The sequence below is a fragment of the Lutra lutra genome, chromosome 2 (assembly GCF_902655055.1).
Source record: "Lutra lutra chromosome 2, mLutLut1.2, whole genome shotgun sequence".
Lineage (NCBI taxonomy): Eukaryota > Metazoa > Chordata > Mammalia > Carnivora > Mustelidae > Lutra > Lutra lutra.
Genome location: NC_062279.1, coordinates 62,271,373 through 62,295,779, shown reverse-complemented (window position 1 = coordinate 62,295,779; position 24,407 = coordinate 62,271,373). Strand labels below are relative to the sequence as shown.

The 24,407-nt window shown below is 43.8% G+C and overlaps 1 protein-coding gene across 1 annotated transcript in view; it reads left to right on the top strand.

Moving 5' to 3' along the window:
* Window positions 1-24,407, top strand: part of ZNF827 (zinc finger protein 827) — a 165,220-nt gene that overhangs the window by 8,648 nt on the left and 132,165 nt on the right. Inside the window, exon 2 of the mRNA XM_047717575.1 lies at window positions 19,686-20,738. Coding sequence (XP_047573531.1) covers window positions 19,686-20,738 — 1,053 coding nt within the window. The remainder of the gene's footprint in view (window positions 1-19,685; window positions 20,739-24,407) is intronic.

The following is a 24,407-nucleotide window of genomic DNA, read 5'->3' as shown; positions in this document are numbered from 1 at the left end:
TAGAAATGTTTAAAGTAAAACGTGAAAGCCCCCTTTCCCAGCTTCCATCCTCAGACATAACCACATTCGTAGACAACAAGCAGAAAGATAACAAGCAACATTTAAAATTCAGCTTTCATTCAAAAAAATGGATGCATTTCAGCGGAGTTGGCTGAGTTAATGCAAGTACTGAATTCAGAACAAGGGTGGCAATGCTGGTCTTGTAAACTGATTAGATCACATCTGTACGATGAATGCCAGATTGGGTGCCCTGATTTAAAGGGGGAAATTGATAAACTGCTCACCAGAAGGGAAGCAACTAGAAGCGAGGAGGCTCCTGAAATCATCGTATAGAGGAATTAATGATTGTGACAATTGGGAGTTCTGAGTTTGAAGCTAAAAGTGAAGAGAGAGAACAGTCATGCCTGGTAACTACATTCAAATATATGAAGTTCTGTCGAGTGATAAAGGGAGTAAACTTACTCTGAATTGTCATTTCTCCTAAATTTGTAGCTTGTGTCTGATAACTCATACTTGATTGATTGATTGATTGATTCATTCATTCATTCAGTAGTAACTGAGGGTTACTCTACCAGGGACTAGGGATCAGTGGAGTTGAATAGAGCATGGTCCCTACTTGCGAGGGGCTCGAGCCAAGGAGGCAAAGAAAGAGAGGGAAACAAACAATTAAAATTTGGCTTCAAAGGTATTTTCATAGATTTCTGAAATGCTGAGCAGAAAACAGGGTCTAGGACCAAGAAGGTAGAAGTTATAGGGAAGATAACTGATTTTTTTTTTTTTTAAGATAAGGAACTATTGAATAAATACAACTATGGAAAAATTGAAACAGACATTCTTGTGTTTAAAAAGAAGCTGTTTCTGCCACCTGGCAGAGTGATTTTCTAAGGTCTTCAGGTAAAGAGGGTTGGGATGGGAGGAGACAAGTTGACCTCTGAAATCATTTAACATTGTGAAAAATAATTCTATAAAGCAGATGCTGCTTTGCTTGGTTTCTGTCACAGAGTCGAGATCTGTTCCTCCAACAGAGGAAAACATCTCTGGGTATAGCGAACTGAAAGCCTTTTCAGAGAATAAGAGTATATGTCAACATGAGCAGTGTCGTACTAGCACAGCGAGAACATGATCCGCTGATAGTTGTGGCCCCTACTGGATGCTCCTTCGTTAAGAAAAAGTTTTGAGCATTTACCTGCCTGGTAGAAATTGTAGAGAAGGCAGTAGTCCCTGCTGACAGTTCGTTCAAATGTTGACAGAAAACAATCAGAGGATAAGCACAAATCAATATGCTAAGCAGTGCACAACGATATAATATGAATTAGATGTGTAAATATTCGAGGAAACTGGGAGTGAGAATGATGGGGAAAAGATTCCTGGAGAGAAGCGATACTTCAAACGTCCTCGAGGAAGGGATGCATTTAGATCTTGAGAAGAGAGAACATTCCAAGCAGAAGAAATGGCATTAGCCAAAAGAGGTTGAAATAAGCCAAAAGTATGTGGGAGACACTAAGAGAAGAAACTTAGCTGAATCAGAAGGGTTATATTGGTGGTGGAAGGATAGGAGGTAGGAAAAATGTAGTAGGAGCTGGTCCAGATGATAAGGGATTACGATTACTAAATTTTGTAGTTTGGATACAATACAAAATCAACTGTGAAATGTTGTAGTTTCTTTTTGTGGTAACAAAGGAGATGGAGAGTGATGGCCTAAAGGGTGGAGTGGGGAGGGAGTCTTTTTAAGTAGGAAGGGCTGTTGAAAAACCAAAATAGATGAATCACCCAGATGCCACCTTAAAGGTATCTCTGGAGGAGACCTGCCAGAGATGGGCTTCTGGGGCCAGTGCTCAGGGGTGCAGACCTCCAGGGCTGCCCTGTGCCTCTTGCTCCTTCCTCACCTCTTTGGTTTTTCCTGGCAAGCAGAGCTCTAATGTGTGCCTCCCTTTGAAGGTCATAAAGTAGGTGCTATTTCCAAAAAATAACACAGCTAACTTTTATACACAGGTAATGAAGTGTAATGGTAAAAGGGACATCTGTAAACCGACTGCCCAATCTAACACATTTCAACACTATCAAACTTCTAAGGTACTCTTCTCCTGCTGCCTGTTCCCATTACCCTAAATCTTCTGTTTATTGTTCCCCTCGATTTACCCTATTTGGGTTAGCTTGTCTTTGGGATTTGTAAAAATGGTAGCACACGGCATGCATTCTGCACCTTGGTTTTTCACTCAACCGTTATCTTGGTGAGTTTTAGCCACACTGATGCTCGTAGCTGGTGTCCCTGTCCCTGCTCTCGAGCGGGACACTGATGAAACACACCACAATGGACGTATGGTTCGTGTTTCCTTCTTGCTGTGAGGAACAGTACTGCTGTGCATGTGCCCGTGCAAATCACTTTGTCTTGAGGGACTGTCAAGTTCAAGGTGTAGGATATGGGTTTTAATCCGTGCTTGCAAGCTTGAATTTTATCAGTGGCTACCAATACTGCCCATCTTTTCTTAAAGTGCCAGCCTTACTTCGTTTGTTTCCAAGAGAGAGTGTGCCAGATACCCAAATTTGAGTGACCCTAGTTGAGCTGTTGTTCTTTCATTAAAAGTGATGTTCCCTGAAAAGAGTGGCTGGTTCAGCTCCCGACTGAAGCCCAGGTTTACTTTTCCTCATGATAGCCATCACACTTCAGTGATGGTAGAAGTGCTTCATGGACACATTTCATTACATATCATATTTAAAAGATGTTTACTCAGGGTCAGCCTTTATTTATTTATTTTTAAACAAAAATTTTTAAAAGATTTTATTTATTTACTTGACAGAGATAGGGAGAGCACAATTAGGCGGAGCAGCAGGCAGAGGTCGAGGGAGAAGGAGGCTCCCTGCTGAGCAGAGAGCCTGATGAGGGTCCTGGGACGCTTAACCAACTGAGCCATGCAGGCACCCTGGGGGTCAGTCTTTAATAACATTAATAATTTTTATCGCTGCCTCATCAATTGGACAGGTTTGCTAACTTTGGGGAGGTGGTGTGCACGTGTTTTACTGAGTTTGTGGCAGTGAGGAACACAGTGATGCTAGGATGGTTTGGTGCCACTGCCTTGATTCAAGCTAAGGTGCCAGCATTTTACCCGTCGTTGCTTTTGTATCATCATTACAAATGTCGGTAGAGTGGAAACGGCAGATAACATCTTAGAATTATTATGAAAACAGTTCTGGTCTTGAGGACACTTCAAAGGACCTCAGAGACCAGTAGGGATTTGCAGACCACACTTCCAGAACCAGTATCTAAGCTGTCTCCATAGGGATGGAAATGCAAGTCTTGGTGTTTGTCTTTCTTCAGCTTTAGTTGGTAATGTTCTAATGCAGAACCCAAAAGACAGAGAGCCCGGAAGACAGGGAACCCTTTGCTCACATGTCTTCTCAGCGTCTATGGGATGTCTTTGAAGTCTCTTGTTCTGTCTGCAAATGGGAATGAAAATATGTATTTTGCTGTAGAATAGATCTATTTGTTCTGAAATAAAAGTAATGTTTTAAATAAACTTAGCTGTTAGTATTTTTCTTCCTCACACAGGCATATATCTAACATCACAGATCTGTGAAGACGCTTGATGCTTACCCTGTGACTTCCTGGTGTCCCTGTTAGGGAAGGAGAGCACTCCACTGGGTGCCGCGGGTTAGGGTGCCTTACTGTGGAGAGTGCGTGGCTGCCTACGGCAGATGGCCACGGGTTTGGGGCCTGGGTGACTGGGAGTATTTCTGGGCTTCTAGTGTTCTCTCTCTCTGGGCTGCTGTCCTCACCAACCATTAACCCGCTCACCCAAGACAGAGAGAGCTGAGTGGGATCCTTGGTGCTGTGCTCTGCCTTTCCCCTGCATCAAGCCCATCACCCAGACTGTTGACTCTCCTGCTGTTGTATTTCTGGAATTCTTCATGCCCACTCCATGCCACTGCTATAGTTTACACTCTTATTTTCTCCTGTAAGGATTCATATTCTTTTTTAAAAATTTATTTTTATTTTTATTTTTTTATTATTATTTTTAAGGATTCATATTCTTTTTTATCTTCTTTTTGCTTCAGTGTCCTGTCCCCTTCCCTGTCCCCTGGCCTCTATGTAGCCCTGTGTTCACACTGCTACCACGGTGGGCTTTCCAAAACACTCATGCATGTATTGAAGATCTTTTAGACATCGCCTCAAAGGGTCAAGCTTGCTCTTCTTAGCAGAGTATAGAAGGTGCTTCATCATCTGAGCCTTTTTTTTTTTTTTTTTTTGGCCCTGCCATATACCCTTTGTTTCTTTCGTACCGAATTCTCTAGTTTACAGAACTCCATGTTTATATTTCCTTATTTTGGAATTCTTTTTCTCTGTTTCTGGGATGTCTTCAACCCATCAGATTTGCACGATTACTGTCGGCTTGTTCATTACCATTCAGTTTAAAGGAAAGCCTTTCCTGCTTCCCCTCCTCCCAGACTGTCATCCCATCCACCAGGCAGAATGAGGCAGCCCCTCCACTGGCTCCCATCGGTCCCTCATAATACCTCCCATGCCACACTGTAGCTCCTTCTTCCTCTGTGTCCTGACTGACCGTGACCTTTCTAAGGGCATGGACTCTTCCTTATTCATTTTTGTACATTCTTGACTTTAACAGTACCCGGTATATAGTAGGTGGTCAAATATTGTTGAATAAATGAATGAAGGAAGGACATGAAGAATGGGTCAGAGGATCAAAGAAATAGGCCGAGTCCCATAAACATTGTTGAATGAATGAATGAGTTGAATAAATGAAGTTCAGAGTGGGTCTCAGAGTCAAAGGGTTTTAGGGGTAGAAGGGACTTTGGAGAACATCTCCTGTTGTCATTGTCTCTCAGAAATGAGAGCATGATTTGCCTAAACTGTTGAGCTGGGCTGGGTGGGAGGTGATGAGCAGTGCCACAGACATTCACATGGATGTGGCCTAGAGATGCCTCAGGAAAGTCATGTGCTTCCGGAGGAGACTTGCCGAGGAGAGCAGAGGCCATGGCCTGCACCACAGGGGGATACCACAGTCGAAGTGCAGAGAGAACTTTGTGGTTGGAAGTCTGTGGCACATTCCAGACTGTAGAGTCTCCCCTCAGCTATTGGCTGGTGCTTGCTCTCTGTCCTCAAACTGTGCCAAGACTGTAAGATTTTCCTGATGACTGGGCATATTCTACATCTGGATTCCATGGTCAGAACAACCAGAAGTTTCCTGTCCTCTTTGGTTGAGGTGATTATGATATAGAGCTGGGGAGCAGTATCAACAATTTTGAGGTAAGCCCTACCATTTAAAATCGAATGTTCTCTCATCTGAAATTTCTAGATGGCTGGGAGGGAGGGCAAGGGGACACTATTATTCACCTAGTGCCAACTCTGTGCCAGGTGCTTTACTTACCTAATTTTGATTTACTTTCGCAATAACCCCGTGAAATAATGGGTATTAGTATCCTATTCTATAAAGGAGAGAATAGGGCTGTGGATGGATGTCAGGTGGGTCTGTTAGGAAGCAGAGTGGGAGTGTCTGGTGTCTAAGCTTGTGCCTTTTCTGCCTTGTCACGTTGCTTCAGCTTCTAGAAATTTTTAAAAAAATTTTCTTTATTTATTTGACAGAGAGAGAGAGATCACAAGTAGGCAGAGAGGCAGGCAGAGAGAGGGGGAAGCAGGCTGCCCGCTGAGCAGAGAGCCCAATGCGGGGCTCGATCCCAGGACTTTGAGATCATGACCTGAGCTGAAGGCAGAGGCTTAACCCACTGAGCCACCCAGGTGCCCCTAGAATTGTTTTGCTCTGCAAAACCTATTGTGGTCGTATTTTATTCATTTGATGAATTCTTGAAGTTGCATTTATTTTATGTACTTAAAAGGAAGAGAGTCTTTAGTTTGCTAGTTTAATGTTGTCTCTGCTTTGTAGTTTACAAATGCTTTGCCATCTCTGCAGGACCATGAGGTACAGGAGAAGGAATAGGTGTTGTAACCCCGCTTTACAGATGAGGGATGCAGTGATGGAAGGCAGAACGTTCTGCATCTATCTGGTTCATCGCCATATTCCTAACACCTGCTCTGCGGGTTAGTGTTTAGTGGGCTCTTTGGTTTTTGTTTATTAAACATGAGGAGTTCTATAGCTGGTAAGTTCCAAATTCAGACGGGAATCCAGGTCTCAAGTCTGAACTCCCAGCTCTTTTCGCTGCTAAACCATTCTGCTTTTCCCGGAGCCCTCATCTGCGGGACTTGGAGCCCTCCGGTAGGGCTGTCTGGTGGATTCCCACAAATGTAAATGAATACAGGTGGCCTCTTAGAAGAAGCTCTCTTGTTCTTATTTCTCTTCCTTTAAATACCTCAACATAGGACTTTAAATAATTTCCTGTCCACCTGCCACTTCCCAGTAAAATGACTTGAAAAGGACTGATTATCCAATAATGGATTCATAGACGATTAACAGCAGGAGGATTCCTGAGATCATTTAATATGGTATTTTTCAAAACTTAAAAAAAAATAGTGGAACCCTTGTCTTTAAGGGGAGCTCCAGTATATAGACAAGAGCAAAGCTAGGTTGTGCTGCTTAGATGTGTGCTAAGGTGGAAGATGGGATGGGTCCGTGGTCCTGTGTCCTTCCCTGGAGTTCTTGGCTTCCTTGACGGTATGGTTTATACACCACTGATCTGTTCTTACCCCTCGTTGTAATCTGAAGAAACTGAGGCACAGAGGTGCTTAGTGATTCACAGAGGTGGTTGGATTAAGATGAAGTTAGATATATCTGAAGGTCCAATATTGTTTTAAGCACTGTTCTGCTTTTATTATAAAGAAAAAGCAAAGTACCTCTTCTTTCGAGTTGTGGGGTCCACGAACTCTGACCTGTTTTTGTGCGGCCCTCTGAGCTAAGAAAATGGTTCTTACATTTTTTAGACAATCATTAAGACAAAAAAGCAACGGCAACAAAGAGAAACAAAGATTATGGGACAGAGGACGTATACGCTCTTTTATAAAACCTAAAATATTTGCTGTCTGTCCATTCACAGAAGAAGATTGCCAACCCTATTTTATTGGATTCACTGCTGCTGACATTAATGTGGAAATACCAAAAGAATTTGGCTTTCTCTAACATGTAAATTTAAAAACAAAGCCTGATTAATTGAACATATTTATATCAATACACTTTTCAAACTTGTATTCCTCAAATGGACTTCTTTAAATTGTCCAACACATTTTCATCCTTCTTTTCAAATACCGGGTTTTGGTGGAGGAGAGACTAGTAACTGAGTTCAAGTACACAGGAAACATCGCAGCCTGAGGGCTGTCTATAGTTGTAAGTTCTAGAAAATGAAAAGAAAGTGATGTGCACATTTAAATACAAAATTAAGGCATTTTATAGGACCTCCCCCCAAAAGGTTCAGAACAAGAGGAACAGGAGTATGAGTGATACAAACCCCTCCTGGTCACTTTGGGGACATACCTATGCCTGTCAGAGGGATTTTTATTGTCTTGAGCCTCTACCTTGGAGTTGAGCCTCTGTTTGTTTGTTTGTTTGTTTTTTAATTTTTTGTTATTTTTAAAATTTTTAAAAATTTTTTAATTTAAATTCAATGAGCCAACATACATCATTAGGTTTTTTTTTTTTTAAGATTTTATTTATTTATTTGACAGAGAGAACACAAGTAGGCAGAGAGGCAGGCAGAGAGAGAGAGAGGAGGAAGCAGGCTCCCCGCAGAGCAGAGAGCCCGACGAGGGGCTTGATCCCAGGACCCTGGGATCATGACCTGAGCCGAAGGCAGAGGCTTTAACCCACTGAGCCACCCAGGCGCCCCTACATCATTAGTTTTTGATGTAATGTTCCTTTTGAAGCAGGTATCTGTAGAGCACATTTCCCAACCTCATCTTTATCACTTGATGCATTTCCCGGAAGCATCTCAGCTTTGATGGAAAGTGGAATGGGTGTTTTCTCTTGTGGAACATCACTCATGGGGATAGATGGCTATAAAGCAGTGCCAGGTCTTTCGAGTAAAAGACCTAAGGAAGATTTCTTGGTGAAACCCCAAGTGGACATGCCTGTGGAAAGTTCTCACCCCTGGGAGTCTTCAAAGAGAAGACTTTGGCTTTACCCATAGGACCCCCAGTTGTTGAGGTGAGGGTCATCTAGCTGCAGGGGACCCTTGGAATTGCTCCAGTTTGTTGGTTGTTTGTGATATTTGTTGTTTTCATTGTTTTTGGCCTCCATCGTTCACTTCTTGTGCGTGTGTGCCAGAATGTGGGCAGGGGGAGTAACAGGAGACAACAGATAAGAATACATTTGACCACTCGACAGCCGCCATGGCATGAAGCCTGGTCAGGGTAAAGGTTAAAATTGTTGGCCTAAGTCAGTGTTTAGAGTTAACTTTGAGTTAGTGTTGTCCTTGTAATCAATGTCATGGATTCTTGTGGTTAATTAAAAAGAAAGAAAGAAAGAAAAAGAGAGAGAGAAAGAAAGAAAGATCTCTTCCAATTCATTACACCAATATCCTTTTGTGAATATAGGGGTGCGGGGAGCTTGGGATTTGCTTTCTCTGCGGTTTTTGTTTTGTATGTATTTAAGGACTAAATAAAAAGCAATTCCATCTCCTCTCCTTTGGTAAATCTCTCTTCCCTAAAGGCCCATTTTCTTCCAGTGTAGACATACATTTTTAGTAAATAAAGGACTTACTGTGTGAACTTTTCCTTTGGCAGGCAGAATGATTATGAGCGTAATCTGTTTCATTACAAGGTACGTGATGTCAAAGCTTGGCAAATGTGCCTGCGAAGAAATGTATCATTTTATGTATAAGCTGAGATTTCAATAAGTAGCCATTTATCTCTCTATAGAGTGCTGTTCATAGACGACAGAGTGCATTATTATGTTATTAGGGCTTTTTTTTTTTGTAGTAATGTTCTTTTTTGATCTATTAAGAATTTCCTGGTGATTTCAGTAGTTTGGTAATATATTGTTCATCTTATAACAGGTATTGGTAATGTTGGGATGAAAACATTTATACAAGAGGATATAAAAGTCAAGGAAGCAGATAATTGACCGATTTATCAGCCTTAACAGACAATTTTTCTGATAAGGCCATGGTAGCCATAGTAAATTTACTTCTGATGGCTTGAGGGGACAGATTCTGTATCTTTTTTGTAACACGGAGGTGCGTGGAAGGGTTGACGGAGCAAGGGAATCAATCCGTGGGCTAACCAGTAGTGTTTTGGTCTCTGGGTTGACCTTTTGGCCAGTGGATTCGTGCCGTATTTTGAACTGTCCCGTGGGCTAACCAGTAGTGTTTTGGTCTCTGGGTTGAGCTTTTGGCCAATGGATTCGTGCCGTATTTTGAACTGTCCCGTGGGCTAACCAGTAGTGTTTTGGTCTCTGGGTTGACCTTTTGGCCAGTGGATTTGTGCCGTATTTTGAACTGTCCCGTGGGCTAACCAGTAGTGTTTTGGTCTCTGGGTTGAGCTTTTGGCCAATGGATTCGTGCCGTATTTTGAACTGTCCCTTTCCTCCTAATTTGCCACAACGTACATGGCGATGAGTGTATTTCTTGGTCTGGAGATTTTGAAGTTGCTCTAGTAATAGAAGCCTTCTCTTACCTAATGTCATTCTCAGAATCTTTCATTTGCACAAAATTTGGTTAAAATCTAGAGGTAGGTAAAAATAACCGAACTGTCTGCTCACAGTCCCTGTAGCCTCAGAGGACTTCACACCGAGCAGCAGGGCGGTCAGTTTTGTGCCGTAATAGCCAGCTTGGACAAAAGCTACAGCACTAACCAAGGCCATAGTTTAAAATCCAGAGGTGAGCAAATCCAGAAAAAAAAAAGTCTCAGGCCTACATGTATGTTAGTTTCCGGGGCTGCTGTAACGAGGTATCATGAACTGGGTGGCTACGGAAATTTATTGTCTCACTGTTCTAGAGGCCAGAAGTCCGAGGTCAAGGTGCTGACAGAGACACAGGGAAGACACAGGAAGGATCTGTTCCAGGCCTCTCTCTTCCTTGGCTGTGACAATGTCCCTCCAGTCTTCACTGCGCGCATGTCTGTCTCTGTGTCCACGTTTCCCCTTTTTGTAAGGACACCAGTCGTAGGAGATTAGCCGACTCTAATGACCTCATCTTAACTTGATCATCTGCAAAGGCCATCTTCCCAAAGAAGGTCACAGTCCCAGGTCTTGGCGGTTGGACTTCACCAGCTTTTCACAGGGCCACAATTCAAGGCTTGACACTAGGGTTCATCCTTAGTTTGCACACAGTGTTATTAAGCCAGGCGGTTGTTACTACAACGATGCCAGACAAACAGTCACACATTTAGAAGGAAGGGACTCATCTCTGAGGGCGTATGTATTTTGAAATCCCAGCAAAATAAAATTTAAAATGTTGATTACTTGAAGGTCCTGGGGTACTTTTTGGTTACCTGAATAATTACTTTTTTGTCAAGCTACTCGTACTCTTAGATTTCCTGAAGATTTGGGTTTGAACCTCGCTTTGTCACTCATTAGGTGTGTATGTTGGGTAAGCCATTAACCTGTGGAATCTTGGTTTCCTGGTCTGTAGAACGAAGAGACTGTGGTCTACCGCATAAAATCACGTAAGGCTCACATTTGCTGATGAATAATCAGGCATCTACTAAAGCACCCTGTATATTTGTAGTGTTTGATGCATGGTTGTTCATTCATTCAACAAATGTTTGGTTTGGGAGGTTCCTGGGTTCCAAGGCTGGTTCTAGAATTCACTCGTTCCCTTTATGACGATTGCACGATGATTTAGTAGTAGAAGTACCGGCCTTTGGAGTGAGACATCTGAGCTCAAGTCCTGTCTGTGTTAGTAAATCAGCCGTGGGGGACCACGGGCTAATCACTGGCCCTTCTAGACCTCTGCCTAGAGACTAGCCATATGGACTAAATCTCCAAGGCTTTTCCATCTCTAATTCAGACAGACACAAAATCCAAATTTAGCAAATAGAGTTCTTAGTCTCTTAAAGATCCATGGTGCAGTCTGGGGAAGTTACCCTCTGTGATTTAGCTTTTCTTTCTGACGTGGGGGCAAGAGGACTAGTACTCTCTGTTTTCTGATAGTAATAATAATAACAAGGATAGCCACCCTTTACTGAGCTCTTGACACTGGGCTAGATACTTCTCCTTGCTTCCCCACATAGGGTGCGTGTTTCTCCAGAGTGGGTGGGAATCCAGAGAGATGTGGTCCATCCCTGCAGAGAAGAAATTTTCCTTGGAGGCTTGTGATCTACACTGCTGTGGTATTTACTACGAATAAGCAAGGCCGCAGTATAGAGCAGAATACGGGATTCACTTGAAGTGTTGAGCCAAGAGTCGGAAGAAATTTGGGGTCTTCTGGAACGGACTTCAGCTTCATCATTTCCCTGGGATGTTGTTCTGTGTTCTTGGCCGCTAGGGAGACTGCTGCAAAAGTTTGCAAAACACGCTCTTTCCCCTATTTCATGTTTGACTCACATGAGAAAAATAGGGTTATCACTTGTAATTTTGAAAACCGTTCTCATTGCCAGTACTGACAAGTGCTGCCTTTCTGACTGTGAAGCGCATTCTTCCTCCTCATTCATACGCTTGACAAAGAGTTAACTGAGCACCTACTCCATGCTCCGTACCATTCTAAGTGATGAATGAGCACACGGAAGCGAACAGAGTGAAGCCTGCTGTCTCGTGGAGCTTTTTTTCTAATAAACAGTGATGTTGCACGGGAGACCTGAGGAACGAAAGGAGTCAGCCCTGTGGCTAACTGGGGGAAATTTTGCTGTTTATTTATTATTTATTAGCAAGGCAGAGCAGTAGGAGATGAGGTGTGTTATGGATTTCTAAAAGCTTACTGCGGCTGCTGGCTGGGTGGAGTGAGGCAAGAACCGGAAGTAAGGAGGCCGGTTGGAAGGACACCACCGTAGTCCTGGAGAGGGACGGCAGTGCTGTACATCAGGGTGGGAACGGTAGACAGGCTGAGAAGTGGCAAGATTGGGGATGTATACGGAAAGTAGAACCGACAGACTCTGCAAATGAATTTGATGACGGGTGTAAGAGAAAGGGAAGAGTCAAGGCAGGCTGCGGGGTTTTTGTTCGAAGCAATCATGGGGATAGAGGAGTTGCCGTTAGTGTTCAGATGGGCAGGGGTTTTTTTTTTGTTGTTGTTGTTCTTTGTTTTTTAAAGATTTTATGTATTTATTTGCCAGAGAGAGAGAGAGAGAGAGAACACAAGCAGGGGGAGGCAAAGGGAGAAGGAGGCTCCCCACTGAGCAGAGAGCCCGATGCTGGACTTGATCCCAGGACGCTGGGATCATGACCTGAGCCAAAGGCAGATGCTTAACCGACTGAGCCACCCGGGCGTCCCAAGAGATGGGCAGTTTGATGGAGGAGGTTGGGTAGCTCCTGGGTCACTGGAAGATCTCGCAACTTTATATAAGGATACTGAAACCCACTCAGATACTGTTGGCACCTCCCTTTGAAGATAAGGAGTGATGTGTTCATTTGTGTTACCTTTGTTTCACTCGTGATGTTTACAACAATTCTTGGAAAATACTGCTATGTGCAAGATGTGCGGCTTGACCCAGGGGGCCTCTTGGTGCTCTCTCAGTCTGTGGGCTCTTATCCTCTCCAGACTTCCTCCCATTTTCCTCGTGCCCTCATGGCACCTTTTCCCCGGCTGCACTGGTGACAGGAGTCTGGTTGTCTTCTCAACCCTGGCAGTTTTAAGTAACTAGCTGTTCTTAACTTTTCCTCTTGGCACTGCTGACAGCGGTTGGGTACCCTGGGCGTTGCAATATTTTGCTAACTGTGATCCCTGAGGTTCTGGCCTGGGGGTCAGTTGCCCACCCGTGTGTTTTACTCATACCGTGGTCTTGGACCCCTGAACCCTTGAGAGGTCTCTTAGTGTGGGGGACGTGCTGAAGCTTTCAGGCTTCAAAGGGACAATGTAAAAATTGGCAGGTTAAGACCGGCCTAAATGAGGGTATGTTTTCTGCTTCAAATCATCAGATTGGTTCGGAACAGCCTGATGTGCAGCATGCCAGACCTTTATTAAACATTACAGAGGTCACCGTTCTTGTCTTCCTGGTGCCTCTTCCCTCTTTTTTCTTCTGTGACTCACGTTAAGCCAATTGTAGAAGCCGCCCTCTGGCTTCCGTGTTAACCTGACCTCCAGCGGGCTCATCCGAGGGGAAGGACCTTTCTCTAGGTGGTTGGTGATTAAAAGTGAAAACCCAGAACCTGTGCAGCCAGGTTTTCAGCCTCCAGGGGAAGGTGACCTCAGAGGAGGAGACTAACTTCTGAGAAGAGACGAGAAGCAACGAGAGAGAGAGAGAGAGAGAGCATGCGCTCTGATGTTGACATTGTCCCAGATGCTAGTTCCATTGGGCCCCTCTCTGGGTTTGGTATAGGGGCTGAGAGCCTCACCTGTCACTTCATGCAGTGCTAGTGGTCACTACAACCACAACGGCCCTGATCCTCTGGGCAGAGCATCAAGCGGGAATACAAAAATGACCCAACTCGTAGTCCCACCTCAGGCATTCATAATCTAAAATGGTCTGATTTCAAAATGAGTGGGTATGATAAGAAAATTGGTAAAATCTGCCCTTTAGCAAATCAGTAGATGGTCTGTTTCTTAAATGTGAAGAATTAAGAATATAAAAACCTTTTTATGAGGTTAGTTTCGCTAACGCATGTCACCCAAATATTAGCTGAGTCCGTGACAGGGCTATTTGCTGTCTGATGGTTTCATAAGAGCAAGCCCTCCCAGATGAATTTCTGGTGTCATCTGCTAAAATCATCTTCATCCCTTCGAGCTCCATTTCCAAAGCCATCTGCACCGTTGGGGTTGTTTTATGCATCCACAGCTCTTGCTCGCTTTGTGCTTTGGGTGCTTGGGCAGCCCTCGCTCCCTGATGATTACAAGGCTTTGGGCAAGAGCCTGCTATACCCTGAGGTTCCCAGTTGCAGAGAACAGCTCCTTGAACATAGTAGATGCTCAGGAAATGTTTGTCGAATTAAGTCAGTTATTAGTTTTGGCTCTGTTCGTAGCTTCTATACAGAGCTCTTCAAACTACTTTTTTTACACACCACTTTTGTATAAAATTGCATGGGAAAGTTGGTTGTACGATTTGAGGTTGGTATTACAGGTCCAAGTGATTGATAGCAATAGGGATGCGTGACCTTAATATTAAATACAGATATTTAGCTATCGACGTGTGCTGGCTGGAAAGGAAGGGCCCTTGGAAGATTCTTAGATGAAAATGAGCCAGATGGTTAGTTGGTATGTACCAGTGAACACACCTGTTATCACAAGAAGGTGTTGACTGCCAGAGGACTGACCGTGAGTCAATGCCATCCCAGGCGAGTTCTGAGAATTTTTTTTTTTTAAAGATTTTATTTATTTATTTGACAGAGAGAGATCACAAGCAGGCAGAGAGGCAGTCAGAGAGAGAGGAGGAAGCAGGCTCCCTGCTGAGCAGAGAGCCTGATGCAGGGCTTGATCCCAGGACCCTGAGATCATGACCTGAGCCGAAGGCAGCGGCTTAACCCACTGAGCCACCCAGGCGCCCCGAGTTCTGAGAATTTAAACCTTGTTCTCTTCAAATGCTGCTGGTTAGATTCACAGTGGACTAACTGATGGAATGGGGTTCAGGGTAGATTTAGAAACGGGGCTTTTAGATTTCCATCTCCACTTACTTTAACCTCAGCCAAAAAGCATGAAAATTAATAGGTGTCTCTTTCTTGCATTTTACCCCTCTTTTTGCCCCCTTCTTTCTGATCGAGGATTGAGTTGAGTATTTGTCCAATTAAATGCATCTGATTAAAAACTGTCAAACTGAAAAGGAAGTGAGCTGAAAAAAAAAATGCAGCAGGAGTTGTGAATATCGAGTTACCGATTTTTTTGCTTGAGAACTGAATTAAAAATAAATGTGTTAGGTAGTGGAATTTTGTTTTGTTTTCCCCAAAGGAGAAATATTCACCACATGGAAACAAAATTTATTCAGCATATTTTCATTCCGTAATTGTACCATTTCTATTCTTAATTCTTTGAGTTTTTGATTTAAAGTGAAAAACACCCAAACAGACTGTTGTGTAGAATTGACAGGAATGAGTGTGAACCTGGCTGTCAGAGACATAGGTTGTTGTAAAATTAGCAATGGAAATAGCTTCCTATTCTGGAGGTTAAAAATAATGTATTTAGAAGGAAGTTATTTACATTGGCCGTTTGGAGGCTTCCCCCGGAGCCTTAGTAGGGAAAGCTGTGAACTGCACAGTCGGTGTGCGCAGGAAGTGTTTCCGGGACCGCCAGCGGCGTGTGGGGAGCTCAGCTGTGAGGGGCCATGATGCCGAGCCCGTGACAGACAGGAAAATGGAGCTGTCTCGCTGCCCAGAGGCTTTTCGAAGGGTGAAAGGGAGTCAAAAGCCAAGCCCAGCTTGTTCCAAAAGTTTGTGGTGTCCCACAAAGTGCAGGGATGCTTTGTTTCGAGCTTCCCCTGTGAGACCACCTTTCCTCTAAAAGGTACTAGAAGTTCCTGCCCACCCCACCGAAGGGGAGCTCCCTGCAGCTGGACCAGTGCAGCCTTCAAGGACATCTCCTGCTGGAAATCGGATGTGAAATACAGAGCAGCCCAGCAGGGGGAAGAGAATTCGTATTTGTGGGAGAAAAGCCTCGTTGCTGCTGTTTTGTGAACTGAGAGTATGTGTGTTTGAGCCTCTTAGGATGGTTCTGCAACCTGTGCAGGTCTCTGCTTCTCTTGCATTCATTTCTCTGAAAGCCTCCCCCACTTTTTGCTTGACTTCAGGTGATGCCAAAATAATTTCAAAAATGTTTCTCTTAGGGTTTCTGGTCTGGCTCCTCCTAGGCCGTGCATTAACATTACTTGGTCATTTATTACTTGAATAACCTCAGTTTTAGTAGCAGCGTCTTCAGAAAGGCGATTAATAGAGTATTATCAGTTTTAAATGGACCGGAGTTTCCTTGCAGCCCAGAAGAGAGTGTATCTCGGCCGTGTCCGCAAAGAACTGAGGATTCGATGGTTGAGAAATATCCAGGTATTTTAGAGGACGGAAACTGGTCTGTTTAAAGAAATGCTTTGTTTGCTGGTTTGGAGCTTCTGTTTTGAAAGAATTGGGAACATTGCCAGAAATGTAGGTACCAGCTGTTTGTATCCTCCAAGAGGTTGGGATCTCTTTATCACTGTTTGATAGGATTAGAGCCTGAATGGACGACTCCAGCTTTTGATGCGCTCACCACCTCAGAACGTTTGGAAGGGGAACGTTCTTTCTCATGGAGGCTGTGGCGGGGGTAGGAAATTAAGCTTTGTCTTTGGGGCTTTGCCCCGTAGATGTGCTGAATCCCTGAGGCATTTGAATCAATTTTTGACCAGGGCAACAAAGAAGCTGCGGGAAGGGCATGGAGAGATTAGAGTATGGGAATAATGGATACTTACCTCTTAATGGTGTATCTCAAGATAAGGACTGAATACTGTCCTTATCTATGGGAATTCTCTTGGTCCCCTCTGTTTCAAGAGAGTGGAAGGATGGATGACCCGGGGGGGAGGGCAGCTGCTCCAAGTTCACTAGAAGTTGCCATTCAGGGGCATCTGGCGGATGGCTCAGTGGGGCTGTGCAGAGAAGCGCTGGCCAGGTGTTGTGAGATTTGGGTTCTTGGTTCTGGTATTCGCAGTAGGTAGCCACGTGTCTTTGTTCCCAGCAGGTAGCCCCTCAGAGTATTTAACAGTCTCAGTTAAATGACAAGCCTTGGCCAAGTGGTTATGATTTTTTGTGGTTCTAAAAACCCTGGCTTTATGTACCTTGTTCTCTGGCACTTATCACACTGGTTCTAGACCAGTCTTGACTATCTAGAGCTACTCTCATGTGACAAAACTATAACCCAGAACTATTTACTTTTGAATCATTTATTTTCCGATGTTCTTTTAGCGAGTGTCAATAAAGATCAGAGAAAGAGATTCTTGGAAGAGATAGTTACCAGTTTTTAGTGTAGTGATTTTTAAATCCTTTACTTTTCTTACTATTTACAGGACAGTTCCCATGTGATTTTTCTGAAGGATGGGATATTTAAAATGAAACCAGGAAAGGTGGTTTGCCAAAGGAACTTGAAATTAGCCCTACTGTTGAAATTGATGTTGACTGCTTGGTGTTTGGTAAAAAGCACCTCTTTGGGAAGCCACTGAGAGACGAGTAGTTCAGGGTCCTGCCGGTTTGAGCAAAGATGAAAAATGTTGAAATCGAGTGGGAAGAAGGAAATGTGGCAAATCACAAGGAACCAGACTGTTTTTAACAGAGAAAATTCAATTTTATCTGCCTTTTTCCAGCAAATTCCATTTGATATTTTACATTTTCTTGATAATTTAATAAAGAATCTCAGGAAGGAGTTGCAGAACTTTAGCTTAGGGAAAGAGAATTTGTCATTTGTGACATTTCTTCTCTAAATAGCATGGGAAGATCAATGTATTAGCTTGTAGCTCATGCATTACTATTCTAGCTACTTCTGTTCAGAAAAGAAACAGCATGTTATAGAGCAAAACTTGGCACAATGGGGAGCTTGGGCTCAGTTCCTGAAACGTTCACTGAACTCTCCTGGGTCCAGGCATTGTGCTAGCCAGGTGAGGGATGTGTGGGTGATACAGCTCCTATCTGCCTCCAAGGAACACCACCACTTACCTTCTAGAAGATGCCCTGATAATAGGTAATTTAGAATGATACAGAATCAATAGAAACAAAACACGGGAATGTGGGCTCTGCATTCAGAAGATGCACAGAGTCTGGCTGCTTCTCACCGCTGGCAGTCACCTTGAGCTGAACTTCACACTGTCCTCCTTCCCCTGGGTTCCAGCCTCGTAGCTGGTCTTCCTGCTTCTACCCTTGTGCCTACAGCCTCTTTTCCACACAGCAGCCAGAAGAGGCCTTTGAAAATGCAAGTCACATCATATCAAAGCCCTCTGTAGTTCCCAGTTTCACCAGATGCAAAAGACCTTTCAGCAGTTTACAGCGTTGCACGGGTCTGCTTGGCCTTGCTGCCTTTCCACACACTCCCATCCACCCTCACTCTCCCCCATCCCTCTTTCTTTCTCATGGTATTTCTCTGACTTCCTCTCCTACTGCTCTGACCCTTACGTTCCACCCAGCCTACACTGGCCCCCTTACTGTGTCACGAACACACCTGGCGTGTCCCCACATCAGGGACTTTACAGAGACTCCCTGTGCCTGGAACGTTCTCCCAGAGGTGGAACAGCTGCCCAAACAATTGCTCACTTCTTCCATCTTTGCTTGGATGTCCTCACCTCCATGAAGCTCCATTCTGAGCACCTCATTTGAGATCGAAACTCACCTCCTCCTCATTACTCCCAAACCTCCTTGTCCTGCTATGTATCTTTTTCCATAGCACTCATCACGCTCTGGCTTACTCTATGACTCTATGACTAGTTTTTAAGTTTTGTGTGACATCTATCTTCTTCCACTGGGATGTGAGCTTCAAGAAGGCTGGATCTTTGTTTTGTTCACTGTGGTCCAATCTAGAATGATCTAGAACAATGCCTGGCATGCTGTAGGTACTTCACAATTATTTGTTGAATAAGTGAATGGATGAGAAGGAGAGATTCATTTTGAGAGTTCATAAAGAATCACAAGGAAGAAACTTTTGAGGTAGGAAGTTGAAGGATAAATAGACAGGTTTTCTGGGGGAAAAGAAGGACATGCCTGATAGGAGGACTATCTTGAGCAAAGATAGAAAAATGACAGACCTCCCCGGGCTCTTGGCATGACAGGAAGTCCCGACTGAGCAGGGCTTGAGGGGCAGTCAGAATGGTGGTCGCGGTGGGTAGATCGTTAAAGGGGACTCTTAGTAGAGTAAGGGAAAAAATTCCTAATCATTGCCTGTGTCAGGATGGCAGGCATGTTGGTAATTGCAAGCCAGGGCTCTCAAAGAAGTGACGTGCATAACATGGGCAACGTCGTCACTTTAAGGAATCAGTAATGTGAATGGTGTTTGCTAACAAGGTCTGATTTTTGTAGAGAACTTGAGGATCTGCAGATCCTCAGTCACATGCTTTATGGTTTAAACTTCCTAACAACTGGGTGAAGTTGCAATATATACCAGCAGGTATTATTTACATTTTTGGGTGAACTTTTCAAAAAAAAAACAAACAAAAATCAGTTGCGTCTTCTGTCAAACCAGCTAAGCGACCTGCCTGAGGTCTTGGAATCAGAAAGCGGGGAAGCGAGCTTCCCACTGTCTTGTACCTCACAGACAACATTTTCCCACCCTGCCAGGCTGCCTCTCTAATTGTGATGGGACACTAAAGGGATCATGCTGGTGTTTTTTATAAGGGAGCAAGCTTCTCTCCAGTTCTCCCACCACTGAGAATAGCAGCCTCTCCATGCAGTTCCTTTTTTACCAGATGCATTTTTCTCCCCACCCCCCCTCCATTTCAGCTTGTCTGCTGCAATTATAGAAAGATGAATATGTTTCGTAGGTGGGTGTGTTTTTACCTTTGCCTGTTTAGTATTTTACCTTCTTTCAGGCGAATGCCAAGACTGTCTGACTCAGCACCTGACATTCTAGTAAGGTTGTTGCTGTCTTTCTTGTGGTTCTTGCTGGGGGGGAGGGGAAGAGGAGGCATGTCAGCAACTCCATCTGAATGTCTTCAGACTTGCTCGGTGCTCACTGGGGAGTAAACCTGATCTTCTTAATTCCCCCAGATGTTAGTAGGCTGGAAGAGGCGGAGGGAGAGCTCAGTGAAGGAGAGCACTGGTATGGAAACTCTTCAGAGACTCCGTCAGAAGCATCCTATGGAGAAGTCCAGGAGAACTATAAGTTGTCCCTGGAGGACCGGATCCGGGAGCAGTCCACTTCCCCCGACACCTCCTTGGGCAGCGCGACCCCCAGCAGTCACACGTTGGAGCTGGTGGGACTTGACGGTGAGGTCCTGCGAGACTCACTGCAGTGTCAAGACCACCTCTCCCCTGGCGTGTCTTCTTTTTGTGAAGATGACCCCCCAGGCTCCACGAAGCCCTTGAGCAGCAACCTGAGGCGGCTACTAGAGGCCGGCTCCCTCAAACTCGATGCCACAGCCACGGCCAATGGCAGGGTGGAGTCCCCGGTAAACGTGGGCTCGAATCTCTCCTTTTCCCCACCGTCCCACCATGCCCAACAGCTCAGTGTTCTTGCCAGGAAGTTGGCTGAGAAGCAGGAACAGAATGACCAATACACTCCAAGTAACCGTTTTATATGGAATCAAGGTAAGTGGTTGTCCAACTCAACCACTACCTGCGGCTTGTCCCCGGATTCAGCCATCCTAAAACTGAAAGCTGCAGCCAATGCCGTTCTGCAGGACAAATCTCTCACCAGGACTGAGGAGACCATGCGATTCGAGTCCTTTTCCTCCCCTTTTAGCTCCCAGTCTGCCAGCTCCACCTTGGCAGCCTTATCCAAGAAAGTCAGTGAGAGAAGCTTGACTCCTGGTCAGGAGCACCCACCTCCCGCCAGCTCCTTCCTTTCCCTGGCTTCCATGACCTCCTCGGCCGCCCTTCTGAAAGAGGTGGCCGCAAGGGCTGCGGGGAGTCTTCTGGCTGAGAAATCGTCACTGGTGCCTGAGGACCCTCTACCGCCACCGCCTTCCGAGAAGAAGCAAGAAAAAGTCACCCCACCCCCTCCGCCACCGCCCCCACCGCCTCCGCCACCACCGCCACAGTCCTTGGAGTTATTGTTACTCCCTGTTCCTAAGGGAAGAGTTTCTAAACCCTCCAATTCAGGTATGGAATCTTTTATTTCAACCATCGTGTAAGTTGTGTTTTTTTTTTCCTTTTTTTACTGTAAATTGCCATGTCTTCTTCACTGCTTTATTCGGTTGGGCTTCCCATCTGATCTGAGGCAGGAATAAAAAAAGCAGGAGCACAAGAAAATACTTTAAGTAAGCAGTGTAGTGGGCTTTCATGTATGTATTATACAAAGACTTCACAAATAGCTTCATTTTTGAAAGGTAATGAATAATCTTAGAGATGTGCAGTACTCCTCCCTTTCATATAAATGATCTTTTTTTTTTTTCTTACCAAGTGCAGGCTAGGTCCATACGAGACATATTTAATGGGAGAAGATCAAAGCATCTTTGTCATGGAGTGCATGGCATCACTGAACATAGGGGGAGAAAAAAAACCCGCTGCTTTTGAAACAGTGGACAAGGGAGAGCCCACCCTCCTGCCGCCTCCCATCACAAATGGACTTTTGTATACAGTAACTACTCTGCCCTAATTTATCACACTATACACTTTTATGTTAGCATTTTTATTATTTATTTGTGCAGAATTTAAGCCTTTCCCACTTATCCTGTTCTTCTGTAATTTCTTGTCATATAAGAACTGTAAAGAATATTGTCATTCAGACATAATCAAAGCATTTCCTGCAAATGCTTTTTTTTTTTTTTAAATTCAAATCCAATCAGATTCTGAAGGAATGTGCATGTGGAAAATTTGAATCATAAGTTTTTTTGTGTGTGTGAGGGCAGTCTTTCCAAAGGAGAAGTCGCTTGTCTTGTGGAGCCTTAACATTCACTAGTTGTTCATCTGAGGGAGGGATTTAGTCACTTGAGTTCTCACGGTAGAAGCATCACTTCTTGTACTGGTTTGTTTTTAAATTGTGTGTATGATAAATTCATGGTACCGGGATGGATGTATGGAGCTTCAGATGCCTCCCAAGGATATCCTGTCAGACTGGAACAGGAAGTAGGCTATGTGTGTCCTCGTCAGTATAAACACTGCCGTTGTGTGTGTCTAGCCAACTTTTGATTATTTGCAGCCACGTTGATGAAGAGTGCTTAGAATGGCAAATAATTGAACGATCGCAGCTAGCATCAATTTGACGCACTTACGACAAATTTCCATTCAAATTGCTGAGTGGGCTCTATGTGGTAATTCTAATTATTTTAAAACTTGTGTAAACGGCAGAATAGAACTAGGAAAATGGATATCTGGAACTTTTATGACTCTGAATGATCCAAACCATTCACTCCAGAGTTTCTGAAGTGTCCATAAAATCCTAAAGTGTTTATCAATTCTGAGTTTCATGTCTCCTTACTTCTTACCTGCCATCTGGTGAGATAAAGAGAGGAATGGCTAAAATTAGGAAACCAGGAGAAGAGCAAAGGAAGCTGGATAATTTTGCAATGGAATAAATCACTCCTCATTTAGAGAAATTTCATTTAAGCATAGCAGCAGAAAGAGAGGTATGGCTATATGTAACATGAAATTTTATAAATATTCTTCATACGTGGTTGTTGAATGAATGTGTTTATGATGTTTACGCTATAAATTCATGTGGACGTAAGTTACTTGGAAAAGGTTATACAAAATTAATAATCAGGGTCAGTTGACTGAAGACTCAGAAAGAGGTAACTGATAAAACTGTGGCTCCTGATGTAAATTGTAGCAGCTTTATCACTGTGAAGTGTCTTGGGTATAATGAGCAGTAGAGGTGAAGTATAATTTTTTTTTCTACTCAAGTGCTTAGATGCATGTAAAGATGTAAAAGAGGTCATGAACTTCCAGTGCACAGGAAACTTTTTGCCTGTTTTATTGTAGGATGTACACCCAAGGGAAAAGATATCTTCCCTTTATGGTTTAAATGCACTTAATTCACACCAACATCTCAAAGAGCTTCCAAGCAGAATTTTACGTGGACCTACCAACAATCATTTTTTTCTTTTCCTTTTGCTAAATTTCTTCTACTGCTAAAACCCTTACTATTTTTCACAAATTGAAAGATGGGGGAAAGGAACTCCCTTGATTGTGTCTCTGCAACCCCCTGCTGACTGACTGGTACCCAGAGGCCCCTGTTCTCCACGTGCCCCTCGGCACCATCTGAGCGTTGCTGAAGCAGCCCCACTGATGAGTCACTCATTTTGTAAAGCTCACACACGTGGGAACAGCGCTGTGAGGACAGACAAGAGGGCTCTTGACATAGTCCCTCGAAAAATGTTCCGTGTGTCCATGGGACTCATCCTAAATTCCAGTTCTGTGTCTGACCGTGTGGGTTGGCGGTAGGGGAAGGGGAGTCTCTGTGCACCTCTCGGTTAAAACCAATGTCGTCCCTTCATGGCATGCTCGCTAGGTGACGGGTTAAGAAGGAGTTGATGAACTATTCCATTCTGTTATTTGTCTTCATTTTGTGGAGAGATGGTTTGGTTGCTGTTACCAATTTTTGAATCTGAGGAGTGGAAGGGAAAGGTGGGTCTTCTCCATCTGCCCTCTGCCCCCCTGCTTCCCTTTCTATACACTGTACTGTTGGTTTGGGGGCAATCCAGGGCTAGATTCAGATGTAATTTGAATCTAGATGTCGTTCTTTACCGAGAAAGCATTATGAGAATGTGGTGAGAGCGGTCACCCATGTTTCTGAACATTTCTCTCTTTGTTTTTTTTTTGTTTTTCGTTTTTTTTCTTTACCTTAGAAAGAAATCTTAGTTGAATTCACAATAGATAGGTAGGCCGGCTTCTTGCAGCAGGGAAGGGTGTCTGTTGCCTAGTCATTTAAATAAACAAATAATAGCCTGCAAAAAAAGATCCTTAAAGATAACAACACACCATCCTGGTTTCAAGCAATGCTTATATTTAAAACTGTTTCCCAAAATGTTGCAAAAAGGGCATAGAAAGTAGATTCTGGAGTTACAAAGAGAGATGTGCTAGAAAAGCCAATCCTGTATTGAGTAATTTAGACACCAGCATTTCTTTGACCTTCTTCAGGTCAAGGGAAGTCCAAACCAGGGGGGAAAAAAAAAGTGTCTTTTAGGTCTGACCTTATTCCTCTTTTTTGAACAGGATTCAGTTGTTGCCAGGTCATGGTGTATTTAATTCCTTTAAAGAGCCCACCACTCAGTAGCCTTTCCCCCCTGCAAGAGAGACGTGACACTTGAGGAGGAGGTTTCTTTCATGTGACCCCGCGCCCCAGCACATGCTGCACTGTTCCTCTGAAAGGGGACACGGGAGAGAGAAGATTATGTCCGTTTGCTATAAAGATAAATGTCACACATTGACTCAATTCTCTTTGAAGCTACTGTTGGTTGCCTCTCAGAATAAAATAAATGGTTTTTAAAGACAAAGTTTCTTGTAAACGGCCACCAAGATTCCCAGGATGCCAGACTCCTAGTTAAAAGAAATAACAAGGAGAGTTTTGGAGAGACGGTTTCCAAAACATCTTATTTTACTGAATAAAATTTAAATATGCTTAGAAGAAAGCTGGTGTCATACCGCTGAAGGCTAAGAATAGTTCCTGGGTCAATAGAGAGAGAAACGTTCTGGGTACTGTTTTCTTTCGTATTTATGTGATGTTATTAAAATTTATTGCAAAGCCATAGAAAGTCCAGAAAGTGAGGTAACCTCCTCCTCTACTCCCGTTAGGTCCATTGTTTTTAGAGCCATAATCTGGGAATGATC